General features: G+C 50.7%; 1 protein-coding gene across 1 annotated transcript in view; it reads left to right on the forward strand.

Annotated features, from left to right (window-relative positions):
- The first annotated feature begins 4762 nt into the window (after positions 1-4762).
- FRMPD3 (FERM and PDZ domain containing 3) overlaps positions 4763-19935 on the forward strand; it is a 57408-nt gene continuing 42235 nt past the window's right edge. The window contains exons 1-6 of the mRNA XM_032837141.1: positions 4763-4767; positions 5356-5510; positions 6082-6094; positions 8458-8522; positions 8624-8685; positions 11557-11643. Of these exons, the coding sequence (XP_032693032.1) occupies positions 4763-4767; positions 5356-5510; positions 6082-6094; positions 8458-8522; positions 8624-8685; positions 11557-11643 (387 nt within the window). The remainder of the gene's footprint in view (positions 4768-5355; positions 5511-6081; positions 6095-8457; positions 8523-8623; positions 8686-11556; positions 11644-19935) is intronic.

Raw genomic sequence — 19935 nt, forward strand, 5'->3', positions numbered from 1 at the left:
GCATAATGGAAGTGTTGGAAGGGAGGGAAAGGGTACCATTAGAGTGTGAACAGACCACTGTGGGGAGAGGACAGTGTAGGTGTCCGAGGGACAACCGGGGAAAACCCCGGAGGTGAGGGGACATCTTTCTGATGATGACTGAAGTTAATGGGCTCATAGTCAGACCCTATGAGCTGAAGCCCCCGCATGGGAGGGTGGACTTTGAGGCGTGTGAGAGGTCAGTTCTGAGTCTGCAGCGTGTCTCCTCCGCTGGGGTGACTCAAGGGAGGCCGCTGTGACAGAGAGTACAGGGGTGTGGCCCATTTCACTTGTGGAGGAGGGGTCTGCTGAATCCTTCCACCTGGTCTCCTCGATGTCACCCGCTGGGCATCTGCTCAGGCCATAGGCTCTTGGCAGAAATGGTATAGGAAAATGAGTTGCTTAATCTCTCCTCCCAAAGCTGTTTCCTCATCTGTAAAATGTGTCGTTGTGGGACCAGAGTGAAGCCATATGTGGACAGAGTTGTTTTCTGCATTTTCCTGTCTTTGTTCATCCTCCTCGCCTTAGTCCTGGATGTCTCAGGTCCTCAGGCTTTCCTTCTGCTGACCAAACTCTTCAGTGGAGCTAACTCAGGCCCACTCTGTCCAGCCATTCCTGTCCTTTTCCCTAATGCAATCTCACTTGTCCTATTTCATATCCACTTAGAGCCCTCCCTATTCCCTGGTTCAGCCAGTGAATCCTTCGTTGGCATGATTTTATGTGTCCTTTTTCCAGGAAAGCATTTTTCTTTTAACTGGGGCCTCCGATGCCATAACCCAGTGAAATAAAAACCCCTCTGTCCTCCCACCGGACTGTGACCTTCCCATTGTCTGAGAATTGCGTTCTTTTTAGATCCTTGCTTCTCCGGGTGTGGTCTGTGGACCAGCAGCATGGGCACCACCCTGGAATTTGCTAGAATCTCAGTCAGTTCTCCATCAGCATCATTGTAGCAATACCCCTAGGTGATTTATATGCGCATGCAAGTGAGTGAGGAGCAGCTAGCCAAAGCAAGGCCCCCTTAAAAGAAGAAGGGTTTGTGCCTGAGCTCCTTACAAGAGGACACTCAGGGCAGCGACTTCAGAACCCCAAGGACGGGGCTCCCATCCCTGACAGCAGGAATAGACGGCCTCTCCTGGCGGCCCAGCTGCCATGCTGGATCTCTGGAGCTTCTGGAAGAACCCGGCTCCTGTGATTGGAATCAGAGGGCTAATTGGTCCCACAAGGCTCCAAATCCTGCCAGTTGCAAGGGGAGTGACAAGACTCCCTAAGGAGCCAACCAAATGTAAAGAAAAAGGAGCCAATGGCCAGGAGAGATGGATAGCCGAAAGCTGATGCCTGGGAATCTAGCTGTTACATTTCTATCTTCCTGCCCAGAAGTGCCCGGGAGAGAACATTAGCTCCGAACCAGTCCATCTTCTCAGTTCGCCTGCCCCTTAGCCATGTCCTGCCTAACAACAGTTGTCGGTAGGCGCTGCAGCTCGTGGTCTGTCTTTGGACGGCAAGGAGGGATTCGTTTAGCCCACAGAGGAATTAGTGTCAGTGTCCACAGAGAGCCAGGCCACCTGACAGCTGGATCAGGGACGGAGCTGCCTGGGGAGCAAGGGGACCGAGTCCACTGTGGGGCTGCCTCTTGCAGGCAAGGAGTTGATGGGGGACGGGCCTGGGCTGCAGGAAGTGGGTGAAGTTTATCTCCAGCTTCCTCTCCCTGCCCCTCCAACCACCCAGATCAAGGCTACGGCTAATGTCGCCGCCTCCACAACTATGTGATGCGTATAACCTTCCAAAGTGCTTCTGTAGCCATGATCTCATTTCATTCTCCCAACAACGCTAAGTGAACAGGATCAGAGACAGGTTAATTAGGACGTGGGCCGGCCTTCCAGACTCAGCCAGGACGTGGAGTGCTGTTGGCCGTGGGGCCAGGCCAGCCCTGCAGTGAGGACTGAACAGCCAGAGAGAGGGTCCAGGCCCCTGTGTGACTGTAGGCAGTATGGCGGGGTGGGGGTGGGGGGACGCCAGGATGGAGGGCCCCACCCGAGAGAGACTTGGCTCCAGCTGGGTTGCTATTGTGCTTAGCCTCCGTGGGTCCCTACTTCGTCACCTTGCTTGGAGGCCGGGATGAAGGAGGAGCAGTCACCAAGCCTCTCTGGCAGGATAGTTAGACTGTGAAGAGATAATGGATGTGAAAGCACCTTTTCTCAGATGAGGTAATGGGTGTAAAAATGAAAAGAAGCACTTGGCTATGAAGTGTCATTATCATTAGGCAGAAGAGAAAGGCTAGGCTTTTACCCAGGTCACTGACTAGAGGGGGCAAGCCTGGAGTGGGGCGAAGGGACAACTTTCGGGGGCCTTGGGTAGGCAGGGGTCAGAACAAAGGCATTGCACGTGTCTGGAAACATAGAGCAGGTCCCAGAAACGAAGCTGGGGTGGGGTTGGTGGGTAGGGGAGGGAGGACCACAAGCTTCAGCTGCTCCATGATTTTGTTCCCGATTGCCCTGTTGGAAGAGATCAGAAACCAAACATCTTTCAAAGTGAAATTGCCTCCCCCCACACCCGCCCCAGGAGGGAAGCCATGTGACCCGTGGACAGCTGAGCTCCTGTCATCCATCACCGCTTGCTTTCATTGTCACTCCCAAGTCTCCAGGCACTTAGCAAAAATTTCAGAGAGACTGCAGTACTGTCCCTGAAAGATGCAGACCCCAGGAGGGAAGGGCCGACTTCCATTTGCGTTGTAAAACCGCCTTGTGTCTGGTAATGGAGGTGTTTCTTCCCTGACCCGAGATAACTTGGGAAGGCTCAGGCAGTGGAAGGCAAGGGCTGCTTGCTGATTGGGGGAGGGGGGGAGGATCTAGTTGGGGACAGTTAGTCCAGCTTGGTTAGGGACAGCCCAGGGGCGAATGTGCTTCAGGCCCACTTGGGAGTGAGACATGTCTGCAGCTCTAGGAGAAGTAGCTGGGATCCCTGGGCGAAGATGGGGTGCCCATGTCTAACAAAACTTAGACCTTAATTATGGACCTTCGCTACTGTTCTTAGTTACCACTCTGATTCTCCCGTTCGGTGTACACCTCTCTTTCTTCCCCCACACTAGATTGGAAGCTCTTTGAGGGCAGAGACCTGTAACTTATGTGTCCCTCGAAGCTCTGAGTAGGCACTCAATAAATACTTGTTGATGAATGACCGTGAGTCAAAACAGGAAAGCAAAACACCTGTGTCACAAAAGCCTCTTAGTGCACTGGTTCTTCTGGCTCTGGGAGCGGTTCTTTGCATCATTATTGGCGGGGCCTTCCGCCCTGCCAAGGGTCAAGTGTGCCCGGCTTCAGAAAAAGGAAAAGGCAGCAACACTGAGCCTGCAGCAGCCAGGGGGCCCTGAGCTCAGGACAGCGTACTGAGTGAGTTCTGGAACCCATGCCTGGGAGTTCTTGCCAGTGTCCCTGCTCTCCGCACACATCCTCCAGCCTGCCCTGGCTGGGGCCCATGTCAGAAAGGAGCTGGTGTCACCCTAAGAAGAGGCTCCTTTGGGTGCTAATGAGATGAGGGACAGGAAGGCGAGGGGCTCATTTCGGAAGCAGCCCCCGGGGTGAGGCAAGATAGCAGCTGCAGGAAAGATGCTCTCTGTCTCTCTTCGAGGCCAAGCTCCTGCCTGCCACCTGGCTCAGACATGAGAGAGGTGCCAGCCTGGGGCCACCGTCATCAGGGCCCTGTCCTGGGAGGGTGCCTATCTTAGGACAGCAGCCAGCCATGCTCCAGCTTCTGAGTGACTTTCTATTGAAAGTGACCATTTGTCCTACCAGCGCAGGAGGGCAGGAGCCAGTTTCTGAATTTGCCTTCAGGGGCCCTGACCACATCCTGGCCAGCCCCTTCTGCCTCCCTAAGGGACGATAGAAATCCCCCAAGCTGGCTTGGTTGGGTGCAGAGTTGATGTGACTGGCATTCAGGCAGCTGTGGTCTGCCTTCCTTCTTGAGGTCTTCTGTGAGAGAGACAAGCCCCAGACTATGTATTTCCCTTTTGTACAATTACTCTAAATCTCCCACCACCACCGTCCCCCCTGCTACCGATAAATAGTCCTAAAGTCTAATTATCGAATTTGTGTCCTGATAAACAACCTAATCGCTTGAAACCATTTGCAACTGAGGAATCCGGTATCCTGAGCTCTCCAGCAATCATTCTCCCCGTGTCAGAACCTCCCACCTCTTTTACGAACCTTATACTACTTTGATTAATCACCTCCCGCCCCTCTGTATCTTGTTTCAACGGGCCCTGCCTGGAACATTGGTTTTTAGGAATACACACACTGAGGCTGGGGAACTCAGCCCCATTTGTGAGACCAGAACTCGCCTGGGGCTTGAGTGGTGCCACATCCTGGAGCTAAGACTCTGCGAGCCTCTTGGCTCTGGTGCCCTCTCTTTCACCTGCACCTGCCCCGGCCTGCCCGTTGGCCATTCATTGCCCTCTTTACCTCCTTCCCTGCCTCTGGCACCTGGTGCCCTCCCAAGCTCCACGATCCCTGTGCCCTTAGCCTGGTCCTTGCTGTAGAACCATTCTAAAGTCCTCGTGTTAATTTTTCTGAGCTTCAACGACTCCATCTGTGGGCATCGGGAGAGCTATGTGAAGTCTCTTCCAGGCACAGGGGCGGTGATTCCCCGCAGCCCATTGGGGTTCACATCCGCTGGCAGCCACGAGACACAGCTCCCCTGCTTGCCTATAGGAGCCACTTTCCTGTTGTCCCATTACCTGAAGTAAGTCGGCATGACGTATGACTGAGTGTGTATGGTAATGGTCCTCCGCATCAGCACATTGGTTTATATACTCCAACTAGTTTGCTTTTATATAGAACCTAAGGGATATCAGAGTTTAAAATTGCCCAAGGACTTCATGAAGGGCTATTCTGAAGTGACTTCGCCTTCCTTCCCCCACTTACTTGCCCGCCTCGTGGTCCCCTTCCTCAAGGTTCTGGTTTCCCTTAGGGAGTCACTAGCCAATTCAGTGGGCACTGCCAGTCAACCTTTGGAATAACGTACCTGCACTTAGGCTCCTTCTAGAGTCCCAGTATCTTGGAGGAAAGGGCTGACTCTAATGTCAAGTTCCGTGGCAACAGATTTTTTTTTTTTTTCTTTTGGCTCTAGCCCCGTAGACAGTGGCTTTTCCTTGCCAGATTCCTCTTTCTCCAAACTGAACGGTGAGGCCGTCATTGCCTCTGCTGATTCTAGAGGACACTGGAAGCCAAGCACGTGAGCCCCCATGTGCCATGGCCAGCACCCTCCTCTGTGTCCCCTCCCAGCCAGTTAGGAGGCTTAGTCGCCTTTGCATCTTGTTTTGCTCCCATCTCCCCCTTCCCTCAGTCATGTGATGCAGGAAGAGAGCACAAATGCTATGGAATGGGAGCAGCTGCCAACAGAGACGCTCCGACAAGTGACCATTCACCGAGACCTTATATATGACTTTGGCTTCGTGGCTGGCAGTGAGCGGCCCGAGGTGGTGCGATCTGTGAGGCCAGGTAGGTGTTCCTTAGAGTGTCCCCCTGGCCCCAGCTCCTTTTCCCCCAGCACCCACCCATCTTCCCAAAGAGCAGGGCTCCCCCCATTCACGGTGGTGATCCCAAAGAATTCACAGACAGCAGGTAAAGTCTCGCTGGCTAAGGACCGCGTGAGGGAGCTGGGCTTTAAGAATGATGGACACAAGCCCCTGAGTCTTCCTGATGGTTTAGTAGAGTCTTGGTAGAACCTTCATAGTAGAACCTTCATAAAAGAGCCAGGCTGCCTTGGATGAGAAATGTCTATTCAAGTCCATTCAACAAGTATCCATAGATTGCCCACTCTTAGCGAGGCAAGATGATAGGGAAGGATAAGACACAGTTCCTGTCCCCAAGCACTTAACCACCAGGCTGTGGAGACTGGTACACACTCAAAAGAAAGGTCAGCCACTGAGGGCTGGATTCAGGATACGGACCAGAGGTGGGAGAGGAGTGGGAGGGGAATGAATCTCTAAATGCCACAGTGGCTGTAACAACAGCTGCCATTGATTAAGCGCCTACTGTGTGCTTTCCTTGTCTTGTTCATTCCTCCCAGCCAATCCTGCAAGGTGAGTAGTCCCCCTTCCCTGTTTAACCAGATGAGGAAACCGAGGCATAGAGGAAGAGAAATGACTGGTTCAGCGGCACTCAGGTAGGAGGCAGCGGAGCCGGGATTTGGACCTGGCTGGGTCTGTCTGATGCCGATGTGGGAGAAGCGGGGCTTGACTGGGACCAGGTGGGAAGGAACAAGTGGAAGCCCGCACCTGAACTGTGGAATCCCGCTGTCATGAATAAAAGGGGCAATGGCCTAAGTGCCCTTGCGTTCCACATCCGCTAGGCGTTGACAGAAAAGACAGACAGAAAGGAGCTTTATTCCTGACTTGCTGGGCCCGAGGCTTTAGATGTTTACAACAGTTTCTCACTCAGTCAAGAGGAGCAGCCAGAGTACAAACTGGTCTAGCAGAAATTTGATGAATTTTGCAATCCTCAAAGGAAAAAGAAAAAAAAAAGGTTTTGTAAGCTCCCTTTTCAACTAGAGGGCATAAAGGAAAAAACAATCTAGTACAGGAGTTCATGGCTGACCCCAGGCTCCCGAGTCAGTCATGCAGTCTGCTGGAAGGTTTTTGAGTCCCTGATCGGAAATCAAATCTGTCCTGGCTAAGAGGAATCAGGAAAAACTTAGTAGCAGGCCACCAGGAGCCCCCGCTTTTGACCTCAAAGGAGATGGGATTTACAGGGCCAAAGGAAGCCCCTAGACAAGGGGGGGATCAGCTTCAAGCCATGTGAAATTGAAGAGGCAGAGTTGGAAGGGGGGGGTGGAACAAAGGAGAGCCACAGGTGAGAGCCATGGAAAATCATGGGCTTGGCAGGCATAGCCCTATAAAGACATAGGCTGCTCCAGATTGCTGCTTCTGGCCCAGGTGGCCCTCAAGTACAGAGGATTTTTTGGTTCTGTATTTAAGATGGTAAGATGAAAGACAAGCGGCATCCCATAGAGGACCAGTCATGGTGGGGCCAGCCTCTGGGAAAGTGGCAGTAGACTGACACCTACCAGTGCCAGCAAGAGTTGAGTTTCATGAGGTTAGCTTCCATCAAAAGGAAGGAAGGGAGGGAGTGGGGAAGGGATACGGTGGCCGCGCTACAAAAAAGATTGGCATGTTGGCAGGAGGAAATAGAAGAAATGCAATGAGTTGAAGGATTGCCCTCGCTGGAGGATTGTAACTACCGTCTAGCAAGTTCGTACTGACATCAATCAACCACCTAAAGTGCTATGCGCTCATCATTTCATGTATCCACCCCGCGTTCTTATAAGGTAGAGAGGTACTGTTATTTTCCCATTTTCCAAATGAGGAGAGACTCACAGAGATGAAAGGTCTTGTCTAAGTTCACACAACCAGTGAGTCGCAGATTTGGAATTCAAGTTCGAGTCTGGCTAGCTGACAAGAGCAGGGCTTCTGCTGACCATTACCCCCCGCCCCGCCCTGTTCCCTGCTCCCGAAGTCCCTGTGCTATCAGGAGACTTGACCCGGGGGCGGGGGGCGGTGGCCAGGGCCAGTGCAGGTGGAGTGGTAAGTCTCCCTGGCTGAGTTACGTCGGCTGCCTCAGCTCACAGACCCCAAGCTCCAAGAGCCACCGGGTCATGCTCAGGTGACAGATTGTTTTGTATGTTCTTGCTTCTGGCATTTGCACAGCGCATTTCTTTGTAGAGAGAGGGAACAGTTGGGATCTAGCCCTTGGAAACAGGCGCACACAAGAGCCGAGGCTAGTTCAAGAGTGGGCCCTTTCAGTGCACATTTCTTTGGGGGCTTGAGTTAGGCTGGGCCTGACTTATCATTCTCCCTGAATCTCTGAAAAGCTTTTCTCCAAGGTCTTGGCTAACCACCAGATTCAGCACACCCTGTGGTACCCCTTGACCCCCTTCCTTTACCCCAACCAAGAAGGTATGGCCCTCAGGTCTGCTTTCTTAACCTCAGCAGTGGAGATGGGAAGTGCAGAAAGCCAATTTCCAACTACCCGTAATTTGGGGTCTGTGCTTGTTCCCCTCACTTAATGAAGAGTGGTGTCTCTCAGAGATGAGAGAAGATAAACCCTCTGGGTCTTTTAGTCCATCCCCCAGTCTTCAGGCAAGTGACTGCCTAAATCATTTTTGACCAGCAAGTAGAAATGTTGTTCAGGTAAGAAGATTCCTTGTGGCTCCTGCCTTCACTTCTACCTCCTTCAGGGGTCTGCAAGTCATTCTTTGGGCCTGAGCAGATCCCACCTGGTGAAAGGGAAACCTATGTCCCTCTTTAGAACCCAACCAGGAAAGCACGTATTCACCTGCTCTGGGGGCCAGGCCTAGGCTTGGGACCTTTTGCTCCCACACCACTGGCAGCCACAGGAGGTCCGAGCTATGCTCTTTCTTCCATCTTCTGCCTTCTGTCTGGCACAGGCAGCCGTGGCACGAACACCGCTACCACCAGGCCGTGAGGCCTACACTCTTTGCCGCAGGCTCCGGTACCCGCTTCAGCTCCCTCAGGCGCTGATGGCTCCTGCCCAGGCCTGTGCTCTCCCAGCAGTGGTCCCAAGCCCTCACACCTCTCTCCTCTCCTCTGCAGGAGGCCCCTCTGAGGACAAGCTCCTGGCTGGTGACCAGATTGTGGCTATTAATGAGGAGGACGTGAGTGAAGCCCCCAGGGAAAGGTTCATAGAGCTCATCAGGTAACAGGGGCCTCTTGGGCCTTGGCAGGAGCTGAGCACGGACCCCTCACCCAGCCCACCAGTGACATGGGGCTCCCACTGTCCTCCCTGGCCCTCAGAGGGAAGCCCTTGAGGCAGAGCAGCCCTAGCCAGGGATCTTGGCTACCCAGGGCTCCAGAGGCCAGCCCTGCCGGGGCCCCAGAGTCCCTCGCGCTCTCTGGCTTAGCTTTCTCCAGTGATGTGGACAGAGAACAGCCTTATGCAGGAGCTCACCTCACCTTCCTCCTCTTTACTGTGTCCCTCACTGAAACCCCTTGGTTTTTGACTTTCAGTGCAGGGGGACAGACCCAGTGAGCGATGAGAACCAAACAAGCCATTAAAAGAACACTCTGGAAAAAAAATTAAAAAGGGAGAAAGAACACTCTGAGATAAGCGAAGTGTGAGCTAGTTATTTTTTTCTCACCTATCCATATTCCCCAGCACCAAAAACAAACAAACAAACAACAACAACAACAACAACAAACCTGAGGAGAAGAAAATCTGAATCCTTGGCTAATGGGTTGAGGAAGGGAAGCTGCTATTGTGGATTCTGCTCAATGTGTGGGACTTCTTAGCGCCCTCTCTAGATGGGGGCAAGTGAGAGAGAGAAAGGAGTGTCAGAGACGGGTGACTTTTCCCCTCCTCACCCCTACACATACCACACACATACAAACACACACACACACACACACACACACACACACACTCCTCCTTGCATAGATGTGTTGATAAGGAATAAGAGATAGAGGTAAAGGCTCTAAGTTCCGTGGGTTGCCTTCAGCTTTGGTGACCTTGGCTGTGCCCCCCCAGATGGAACTATGTGCAGCTCTCTCTCTCTCTCTCTGCCTTGTGTGGTCTGGCCCATCTCTGCCTCCATCTCCTTCAGGCCCTCTTGTTTTAGAATGTTCTTCATCTCACTTGTCTTTCTTTTTCTCCCAAATTCCACCTGTCCCCAGAGACGCTCCCTCCCCTTCAAAGGCAGATTTAGCACACTGTGGATAGAACTGCCCCCTCTCACTTTCTCTGGAAGCATTTGGAATGCTCCCTCCCGAAGTCCAGGGCAGGTCTTCCTTGACTTGCTCCCCTCTCCAGCTCACATCTTGAAACGTGTCTGGTCCCTAATGATGTTTGGTTTGTCTCTCCTCCAAGTTCAGTAGTCCATTGCTTCTCCCTGCACCCAACTCCACCACCACACCGAAATGGGGTAAGTCCTTTCAACCCCATTGAGGACACGTTGGGGTTCTTCCAGCCTGATCATCCGGAAGTCTTTGCTCTGCTTCTAGTGAATATCTTTGCACCCTAGAACAGGTAGCCCAGTTTCGTGAGGGACTCCGGAGCTCCTTCCGGATCAAGACAGAGCTCACTCATTTGATAACCTCAGGGGCTAGCCAATTTTTATTATTTCATTCATTCAATGAATATTTGTTATCAAGTATCTACTGTGCACCAGGCACTGTTCTAGGCACTGAATACACAGCAGTGAATAAGAGAGAAACCCCATTGGAGTGTACATTCTCTTGGAAAGAAACACGCCTTAACGATAAACATGATAAATGTGTATTTGTACAGCAAACCGGAAGTGGATGAAGGCTATCGAAGGATAGAAAGTGGATTGGAATAAACAGGGTCCTGGAGTGCTGGGCACAGGGGTACCAATGCAACTTTAAATAGCCTGGCCAGAGTTAGCCTCATTGAGAAGGTGGCAACTAAAGCAAGACTGAAAGGAGGGAGGGTGTTAGAGAGGGAAGTGTCAGTGCAAAGGCCCTGAGGCAGGAGTGTGGCATGTTTGGGGAGCAGGGGAGAAGCCAGGATGTGAAGTGGAGTGAAGAGGGGAAGACCTGTAGCCACTATAAGGACTTTGGCTTTGTTCTATGTGAAATGGGGAAATATGGCAGAGGCTGGGGCAGACAGGTCACATAATCTGACTTACGCTATGCCCTGCCCTGTTCAAGAGACAGATTTTCCTGTGGGGCTTCCCAGGAACACAGCTCCTTCCTTCTCCCAGGAACTCCCCATCCCTGGACTTGGCCTCACTGAATGTGGAAAATGTTCCAAGTCCTTGAGCAGGAGGCCTTGGCGTTCCTTGAATATCTAGAAGCAAGTGATCTTAACTCTGCTTCTTGAATACCCTTGTTCCCAGAAACACATGAAAAAGTCCAGTGAGGAGAGGGGAAGCTCTTTCCAGGCAAACTCTTTCCATTTCTCTCAGTTATTTTAAAGGATTGTGTATTCCCGGGGGAGAATTTTCATACCTCATGGCCTGTGTGATCATTGGCATAAGTCTTGTCGGAGGAGTTTCAGATTCCTCATCCCTTTGAATATTTGCTGTCTGGAGAGCCTTGGTTCCATCTGTTGCTCCCTGGCTCTCGTTTTTTGGTCCTTCAATTAAAACAAATCTGCTGAGTATGAGTCATGATAACCAAATGACCTCCTTTGGGTTTTTCCTTTGAATTTCTCCTCTTGCTTAAATACCAAATTGCCAATTCAGTTCTATAATTCAGGCCTTCAGTTTCCCTCGAGAATTTTCTATTCTACAGAAAAAAATGCTCCTAAGGCTTGGGGAGTTCTACAGAGCAAACGTGAGAGGGAACTAGAATGGGAAGACCTGACAAATGACAGCCCCAGAGATTATGATAATGCCTTCTTTAGATGCCCACGTGAACTTCTACGGATGGTTTCCGTTGACTGCCACAAAAAATGGGAGGCGAGGCAGCCGGACAGATATTCAGAGTGCCCATGGCCTAATCCGTATCCCTGAATGCAGCCCAGGGGAGAATTCTGGTGTTGCTTCTCGTGCAAGATGAATACCTAGTGCGTGATACACAACTGTCCTGTGCCTTCTTCTCTCTGTAGGAGCGCTAAGGAATTCATCGTTCTTATAGTTCAGCACACTCATCAGGTGAGTGAGCTGCTGTGCCAGCCACCCCTCCTTCCTACGGAGGTGACCGAATCCCATATTGGAAAGTGACCGTGACGGGAGGGCGGGTGGACAGCAAGACTAGAATCCACATGTTGTGAGCCAAGGCGTGAGGAGTGAAGGCAAGGTGTACCTTCTGAACATCTGACTCTGTTTTCTACCCTCAAGGCTTGGGGATTTTGAAAGGCTCTCCAATGCTGTGTTCTGCCCTGTGCATTTTGCTTTACGCTTTACCCCCACAGAGGCCGCATGCTCACTGCCCCGGGTCCCAGACAGATTTTCTACCTTTTTTTTTTTTTTTTTTTTTTTTTGCTATGCCCCCTCAAAATGTACCTGCCCAGGGTCCAACTCCCATAAAGTCCTTGCAGATTGTGGGTGCTAGCTAGTCTCATTCATTCATTCATTCATTCATAGCAGTGTTTCCTAGATGCCCTGCAATGTATGAGGCCCAGAACCACAAGGGGGGAATTTAGTATGACGTTGGTGGGAAAGTACAGTTGGACAGACGGGTTCATCTTTGTCCTGGTGTAGTCTAACTGGCTGTTATAGTAATCTCAAATGCACAGACCCAGGCGCAGAACTTTAATGTGCAAAACTCAGAGCCCTCCTTCCACCTCCAGCCTAGTTGTCCCTTCTCAGTGTCCCCAAGACTGCCCTGCCCTCCAGCACTAATGTCCCACCCCCATGGCCACAGGAGAGGTCCCACCTTTTGGGGTTAGGGAGCATGAAATCAGGAGAGCCTTCACAGAGGAGGCTGCACCTGAGCCATACCTCCAGAGATGGGCAGGATTTCCCAGGCAGAGACAGAGGGAAAGATTTTCCAGAGAGCTGGCCTTTCTGTGCAAAGCCAGGGACAGTGTGCAGGTGCAGGGCTCGTCAGTCAGGGATGGGTTCAAATCAAGCTCTGGCACTAACTGCCTTTCCCCATGGCCCCAAGCCATCCTCAGTGTGAAACACACACACAGACACACACACACACAGACACACACACACATATACACACATTTATACAGGCACATTCTCTCTCCCTCCCCTCCTACTCTCCCTCTCCCTCTCATACTTGCTCTCTGGCAAATAGGTTTTTCTCAGTAGCAATCCTCCTATAGCTCTGGGCAGGCAAGTTCCACCTTAGCGGGTGTAACAAATAGACCCCTTCCTCCCTCCCTGCCTTTCTGCACAGCAAGTTGCCTAGTGGACAGTGGACTGTCATTCCTCACTCCCCAGGCTCCTGTCATGAAATGGCTACCAGTTCTCCCCCCACCAAAAAGAAAAAAAAAGAAAAGAAAACATGCTTGTTGTGTTTTATCTCTCATTGTGGGTTACTGTGTTACTCAGTTCTCCTCAAATGTCATCTCTTAGAAGACTTCCTTGACTACCTTTTTTAAGACAGCATCGACCTATCCCCATCTCCTGATACTGTGTCATTTCTTTCCTCAAAGCAAAAATATTTTATCTGTAGGCTTTTCACTGGGAGATCATTATAGACTCACAGGAAGTTGCAAAGCTATGCAGAGCTAGTACACACAGCCGTGTGTACCCTTTACACTGTTTCTCCCAAGGGTTACAGCTCCCAGAACTAAACTTCCATCTCAAAACCAGGACATTGACACTGATGCAATGTGTGTAGAGGGTTCAGTGTCGGTCCGTCACGTGTGGTGTGGGTCCACCATGGGGCCGCCAGCATAGTCAAGTCACTGGACAGTCCTACCACTACAAGACCCCTCACCTTGCCCTTTTAAAGCCACACCCCCCCAACTTCAGTCCCCATCAACCACTAGTATGTTCCCCATTTCTGTAATGTCATCATTTCCAAAATATTATATACACCAAATAATACAGCACATAATCCCTTGGGATTGGCTTTTTTTCACTCAGCACGGCACCCTTGAGAGTCATCCAAGTTTTGGCCAGTATCAGCATTCTGTCCCTTGTTAATTGCTGAGTAGTGTCCCATAGGGCAGATGGACCACAGGCTGTTTAGTGACTCACCCAAACCTTATTAGAATGTCAGCTCCACGAGGACAGGGCTGTGTATCATTCGCTGCCACAGAGTAAGCATTTGATGAGTATATGTCGAAGGAATAAAGGAGACCCAGCTCCCAGCCATCACGGCAACCCAAACTCAAGTGTCCAAACGTAGGTGCAGAATAAAAGGTCTAACACTGCCCCCCACCTCTCATACCAGTGCCCCCAACACCCCTCTGCCCTCCAGTTCTGATGCCTGCACTGTCCTATTCCAGGGCCTCTTTGCTGTGGCCAGGCTGCTTTCCTTCTCCCCCAGTCCAGGTCTTAGTTCTTATACCCTGCAGGCTTCTGTCCTTGTACTGCTCCACACTTCTTCTAACACGGGTCTGTTTCCTTGAACACCTGGCTTGAGACTCTTCCAGACACCTCAGCCTGACCAACCTCAATGAGAGTTTCTCATTTGTGGGTCCGTTCAGCAAACCTCTGTTGAATACCTACCATTCGAGGTGCTCTTCTGAGCTGGGAACGTGGCAGTCCATGGGACAGACATGGCTCCTACCCTCACAGAGCTTATAGTCTGGTACTTGGTCTTATGCTCTCTAAACCCTTGGAGCATAGAAGTGAGCACAAACACACAGGGGCCATAGTCAAAACAATTAACCTGTAAGTCAGAGCCTTTCGATCAGAATGTAAGCCAGCCATGGGCACTGGAGCAGACTCCTGGAGGCCTCCTAACTGGGCCAGGTGTTAACCCTTCAGTTGACCATTGGTAAAGAGATCCCAGGGCAGAGGTCAGGGGGCACCCAGGAAGCTCAGGGCAGTGGCTACTTACCAATCAGTGTGAAAGAAACCCTCACAATGGGAATGGCCATGCCAGCGCCTCCCCAGTAAATGTCAGTCTTGCATACATGTGTAGTCGATCCTCACTATTCTGGATTCTGCATGTGCAAGTTCACCTACTCCCTAAAATTTATTTGTGACCACCAAACCGAGACCCATGGTGCTTTTCTGCTCACTTACAGACATAGGTAGAGCATGAAAAATTAGAGTCTCCCCATGCACACAATTCCGGCTGAGGTCAAACAGGGCAGCGCCCTGCCATCTTGTTTCAGCCATCACACGGAGGTGTCCGGAAGATAGAGATGGCAGGGAGCAGTGCCAGGTAGTGCAGGAAGGTCAGGCTCTGGAGCAGTTGGATGGGCTTTGAATCCCAACTCTGGCACCCGTTAATGGGGCAGCCGCAAGCAAGTCACTTAACACTTCAGAACTTCATTTTCTCCCAGTGAAAGAAAATAGAATCTACCAGGATGAGTTGTTTTTAGAATTCAAAATTATCATCTGTGTGAGACATACACATACACTCGCACTCCTGCACGCCTGTGTGTGCGCACGCCACACTCACACATACACGCACACACACACGTATTTCCCCCAGGAGCAACTGTTCAGTATTCGTTCGTTCGGTGTTTGAGGTGACTTTATAAAACATAACTACCGTGAGTCACAGAAATGGACTAAGACAGAGAATCTTCTCTCAAGATGTGATGAGAGCTTATCTACACCTCCCAGCCCTGCAGCCTGTGTTCATTGTGATTACTGTTTCTTCCAGAAGACAGTCTCCCGGTAGGTCTAGCCTGTGGCCCAGGAATCCTCATACCTCTGAGGCTCCTTCTGGCTTCCACATTCCGTGGCTGAGGAGGGTCTAGTACAGTGGTTCTTGACCCTGGCTATACATTAGAACCACCTGAGAAGTTCTTAAAACTATTGATGCTTGGGCTTTAGCCCTGAGCAATTGAATTTGAAGCTTTGGGGATGGGACCCAGGAGTTGGTCTTTCAAAAAGGCTTCCAAAAGTATTCTTATGCAGCCAAGATACGTATCAAGAACTATTGATCTAATATGCAGTCTCTTTCAGATGACACTGTTCTTGTAATAGACTGACATTTATGATGTCAGACCATTGAGGGTGTTTTAGTGGGGGTGATCACAGGGGTCCGTTCCCCGGGCCCGTCTATGCATACTGCCTCTATAGCCACTTATTACGCCCATATGTATTTAAAAGAGTTCCTTAATCTTCGAGTGACTGACTATCCCCCGTGATTGACTCAATATATATGCATTTTGGTAACTTTAGACCTTGGCACATGGTAGGTCTTCAATCAATATTTTTTAAATACTTCGTTGGGACTTAAAATGGCCCTCGTGAAGAAAATAGACAGTCCCTTCAAATGAAACTAGTTTTCCAGTACTGAAGACTTACCTATACCCAAAGAGCCAGGATCCCCTCTGCTTGGAACCACCTGCCCAGAAAAAAAAGGCCAAAATAATGAGAACTACTCCAGAAGTATTAGTTTTCCACAGAGCTTCTCAAGGTATGGTGCTTGGCAGATGGTAGGTGCTTAAGCCGTATCTGCCAAATTGGTGAACTAATGCATTATGAACCTTAGCAATCAACCGCTCTCTTTAAGTCTGTGCCTACTCTATGCTTGGTGCTAGGGGTAAGTAGAGTAATATAAAATCTCATCTCTTCTTTTACAACCTAGTGGGGGACATGAGCTCCGGCAGTGTGGGTTAACAAGGAGTACTATAGGGGTGCCTGGGTGGCTCGGTCGGTTAAGCTTCCAACTCTTGGTTTTAGTTCAGATCACAATCTCAGGGTTGTGGGATCGTGCCCCATGTCAGGCTCTGTGATGGGCATGGAACCTGCTTAAGATTCTCTCCCTCTGCCCCTCCCTCCACCTCTTTCTCTCTGAGGGAGAAAAGGGGAAGGAGAGTGCTATAGAAAATCTGGGGAGGGGACTGGAGGAATTGGGGAAGAACTCAGGACCAAGGCGGAATTTGAGCTGGGCTTTAGAGATGGCTTTTAGCTAAGCAAAGGGGACACTGGGGGCCCAGAAGAGCAATGATGGTGAAGAGGCAGCATGAGGTGGGCACCGGAAGTGGGAAGCAGCCCAGTGTGCCCAGGGCAGTGTGCCCAGAACAACTTTGTCGGGGCCAGAGATGAGGAATGCGGGTCATGTGTGTCTTGCAGGGGGCCTTGGAAGCCAAAGAGAGAGCATGTTCACCTCCAGGCCCCAAGAGCAGATCAGAAGCCCTGGGTCCCTTATCAGTAGTCCCATGAAACTAGGTTGGCTAGGTTGGCCCTAGGTTGGCTCTCAGACTCCCACAGTGGTTACTATGGGGATTGCTCAGAAGGAGGCTCAGGTGTCAAAGACAATAAACCAGTGGAAAGGAGACTAGGAGGCTGTCCATGCTGCAGGAACCCAAGCTTTATTCTCTCACAATCCAAGTGGGGCTCTATCTTGCACTAAAATATTGGACCATATACCCGACTTTGAACCCAACCCTGAAATCTGTCCTAACAGAGCCACCAAATTAAAAAGAAAAATGGTCAGAGAATCACCAGCTGCTGAATTCAGTCCTGAGGGAGAGGCAGGCCCTCTCCTCTATTGCTTATTCCACTGAGCTGCTGGCTTCATATTGGCTTCAAGGGGCTTACAGTGGCTCCCAACGGTGCTTCCTGATTCTGGTCCCATGTTCCCAGCCAAAATTCATTTTCGCCAGCGAGGGGGCCTGTTGCAAAATGAGATTCCCAACTGCTTGAGGGGGAAAAACGGGGTCAGTGAAGAGCTCAGATGTCCCAATTAATCTCTGCCTGATGGGCTAGGACATTTTCAACAATATAAATTCCTGTGCCTTATGCTCCTAGAGATTCTGACTTTTTTTAAGTCCGGTGTGGGCCTAGAAATCTGTGCTTCGGCAAGTGCTCCCCAGTGATTCTTACCATCAGGAAAGTTTTAGAAACAGTAGGGAGTGCATGCTAAAAATTTAGTGCAGGGGTTAGCAAACTTTTTTCCCCGTAAAGGGCTGTCTAGTAAATATCGTAAGCTTTGTAGGTGATGCATGATAGTTGCAAAAACAAACACAGGTGGAGCCTGAGTGAAGATCACAACTGTATACCAATAAAGTTTTATTTATAAAAACAGGTGGCAGGCAGGATCCAGCCCAGGAATTCATTACTCCTCCCTGGGACCACATTCACGCTTTGATCAGGGCCTCCCCAATTAGTATTTTCACTCAAGAGAGTGACCCTCACGTTAAGAACTTCAGGCCCTGTAGCTGAGCTTCAAAAATGCTTTGGAACAGGGCGACCTTTGAGAGCCCCTCCTATCCCACTGCAAGGCAGACGTCACCTGTGTGGAGGCACCAGGCTAGACGTGAGTCGGTGACATGTAGTCGGGACCAGCTGGCGATGAGTGAGTCACCATCAGTGATCACGTCTGAAGACTGAGAATAGAACGGAGTCTTAGAGACGGACAGGACAAGGGTCAGTGAGGAATGAGGCATGAACAAGCTGAAAATAGCTCTACCACAGACACCGGAAATGATTACAAGCCCTGAAAATATAGGCAATTCCACTTCCTCCTTCATGGTTTTGCTCCTATAAAAATATCTGGATCTTCTGTGTATAGTCGTATCTGTTGGGCAGGATCCAATCTGAGACTTTTGGTTGGGATCCCAAGGAGGCTGTCCCCTCCTCATAGGTAAAGACCTGGAAGGATACCAGTTGTGGTCCTTCATATGTTCAAAGGTCCATTCAATAGGACCGGCATCAAACCGGAACCAGTGGAGGAAAGATGGGGAATGGACACCACGCTTCAGTGGGCTATGGGGCCTAGTCACCAATCCAAGACGCTGGAAATCTGGATTCCATTTTCAGCTCTACTACCAAATTATTTTGATACTTTGAGCAAACCCTACCCTCTTCCCAGGGGCCTCCATTTTCACGTGTAAAAATAAAGGGTGGACTACATAGCCCGCTGAGGCCTCTAGAGATGCCTCATTCCCCACGGTGCATGAAGGCATCCGATGACAGATGGTTATAGAAAAAGGAGGGAATGATGGGTAGAAGTGAAGATTTCACCTGCCTTGTGTCTGTGGTGCCTCAGGTGGACATTCAGACTACTATGGAGACAGAGCCAAGCAGCACTGCCTGAGCAGAGTTCCAGATCTATCTATCTTGCCCTTGCCCTGTGCTCCTGCTGCAGCCTGCAGCCCCTGCCCAGGATTTAAGCACAAAGCTGCACAACATCCAAAGGCATTTCTTGACTCCCACGAACAATCAATACTGTAATCACTTTCTGCAACGATCTCCAGGCCTGGATTTTGTTGTGCCATACCGTCTGCTGCCGACAAACCACCTCTGTGGCTCAGGATGAGAAGTCTACCGTGCCTTTAGCTCAGTGGTTCCCTGCAACTTTAGCCACATTTGGAAGTCATTGGAAACTTTAAAAAAAAAAAAAAAAGAAAGAAAGAAAATGCCAATGCCTGGGCCCCAGCCCCAGCAATCTGAGGTCATTGATCTGGGGTGTGGCCTGGGCATCAGGGGTTTGGAAAGCTGCCCCACTCTTTCTGTCATGCAGCCAGGAAGGAGACCCACCGCCTGAGGTTCGAGTGCACCTGGGTGGAACAGGTGGCTTCCTACAATCCACCCTCTGTGGGGAATGAGATTGCTGGCTCCAGAAGAGACCCAGCTGGGACCAGGGCCCAAGCCGTGATGAGGACGTTTGTTTCTGGTGTGTCTTTATCTTAGGGCCCTGCCTTCCTGTGGCTGATCTGGTGAATGGATTTCAACTGCAGCATTAATGGCTGAAAATAGCGTAATGGATCCCCTTCCCAGTTGGCAGAGGCCTTCGGGACCTTAACTCTCAGGGATTCTTGATTGTGGGACTCCAAGGCTCCATGACAAAGCCAGTAGAGGAGGTGGTTTGAAGGACCCCCAATCCTGTTGTACCCCCTAGTCCTGCTCACCTTAGTAAGTGGCAACTCCGTTCTCCCAGTTGACTCCTCTCTTTTTCTCGCCTCCCACATCGGATCCGTCAACACATCAGCTCAGTTCTGTCTTCAAAATAGGTCCAGAATTCACTCCCTTTTCATCACCTCCATTATGACTACCCTAGCCCAGGCCACCATCATAGTTGAACTGTGTTATTTCAGGAGACTCCAAACTGGTCTCCCTACTTTGGGTGTCGACCCTCCTACGCTGTTTTCCACACCACAGCCAGAGGCATCCTTTTAAAATGCAAGTCAGACCCTATCTGCTTAAAACCCTCCAGTGGAATCAAATCGAAAGTTCTGACCATGGCTGACAAGGCCCTACGTGACCCAGCCCCCACCTGCCTCTTGGAGCGCAACTCCTCCAGCTCCCCCTCTATCGCTCCTCTCTGGCCACACTGGGCTTCCTTGCTGTTCCTCATGCGCCCAGATCCCCCTTCCACCTCAGAGCCTTTATCATCCTTTCTGCCTGGGA

This window comes from Lontra canadensis, unplaced genomic scaffold, assembly GCF_010015895.1.
Source record: "Lontra canadensis isolate GAN:19392208 unplaced genomic scaffold, GSC_riverotter_1.0 scaffold96, whole genome shotgun sequence".
Taxonomy (NCBI): domain Eukaryota; kingdom Metazoa; phylum Chordata; class Mammalia; order Carnivora; family Mustelidae; genus Lontra; species Lontra canadensis.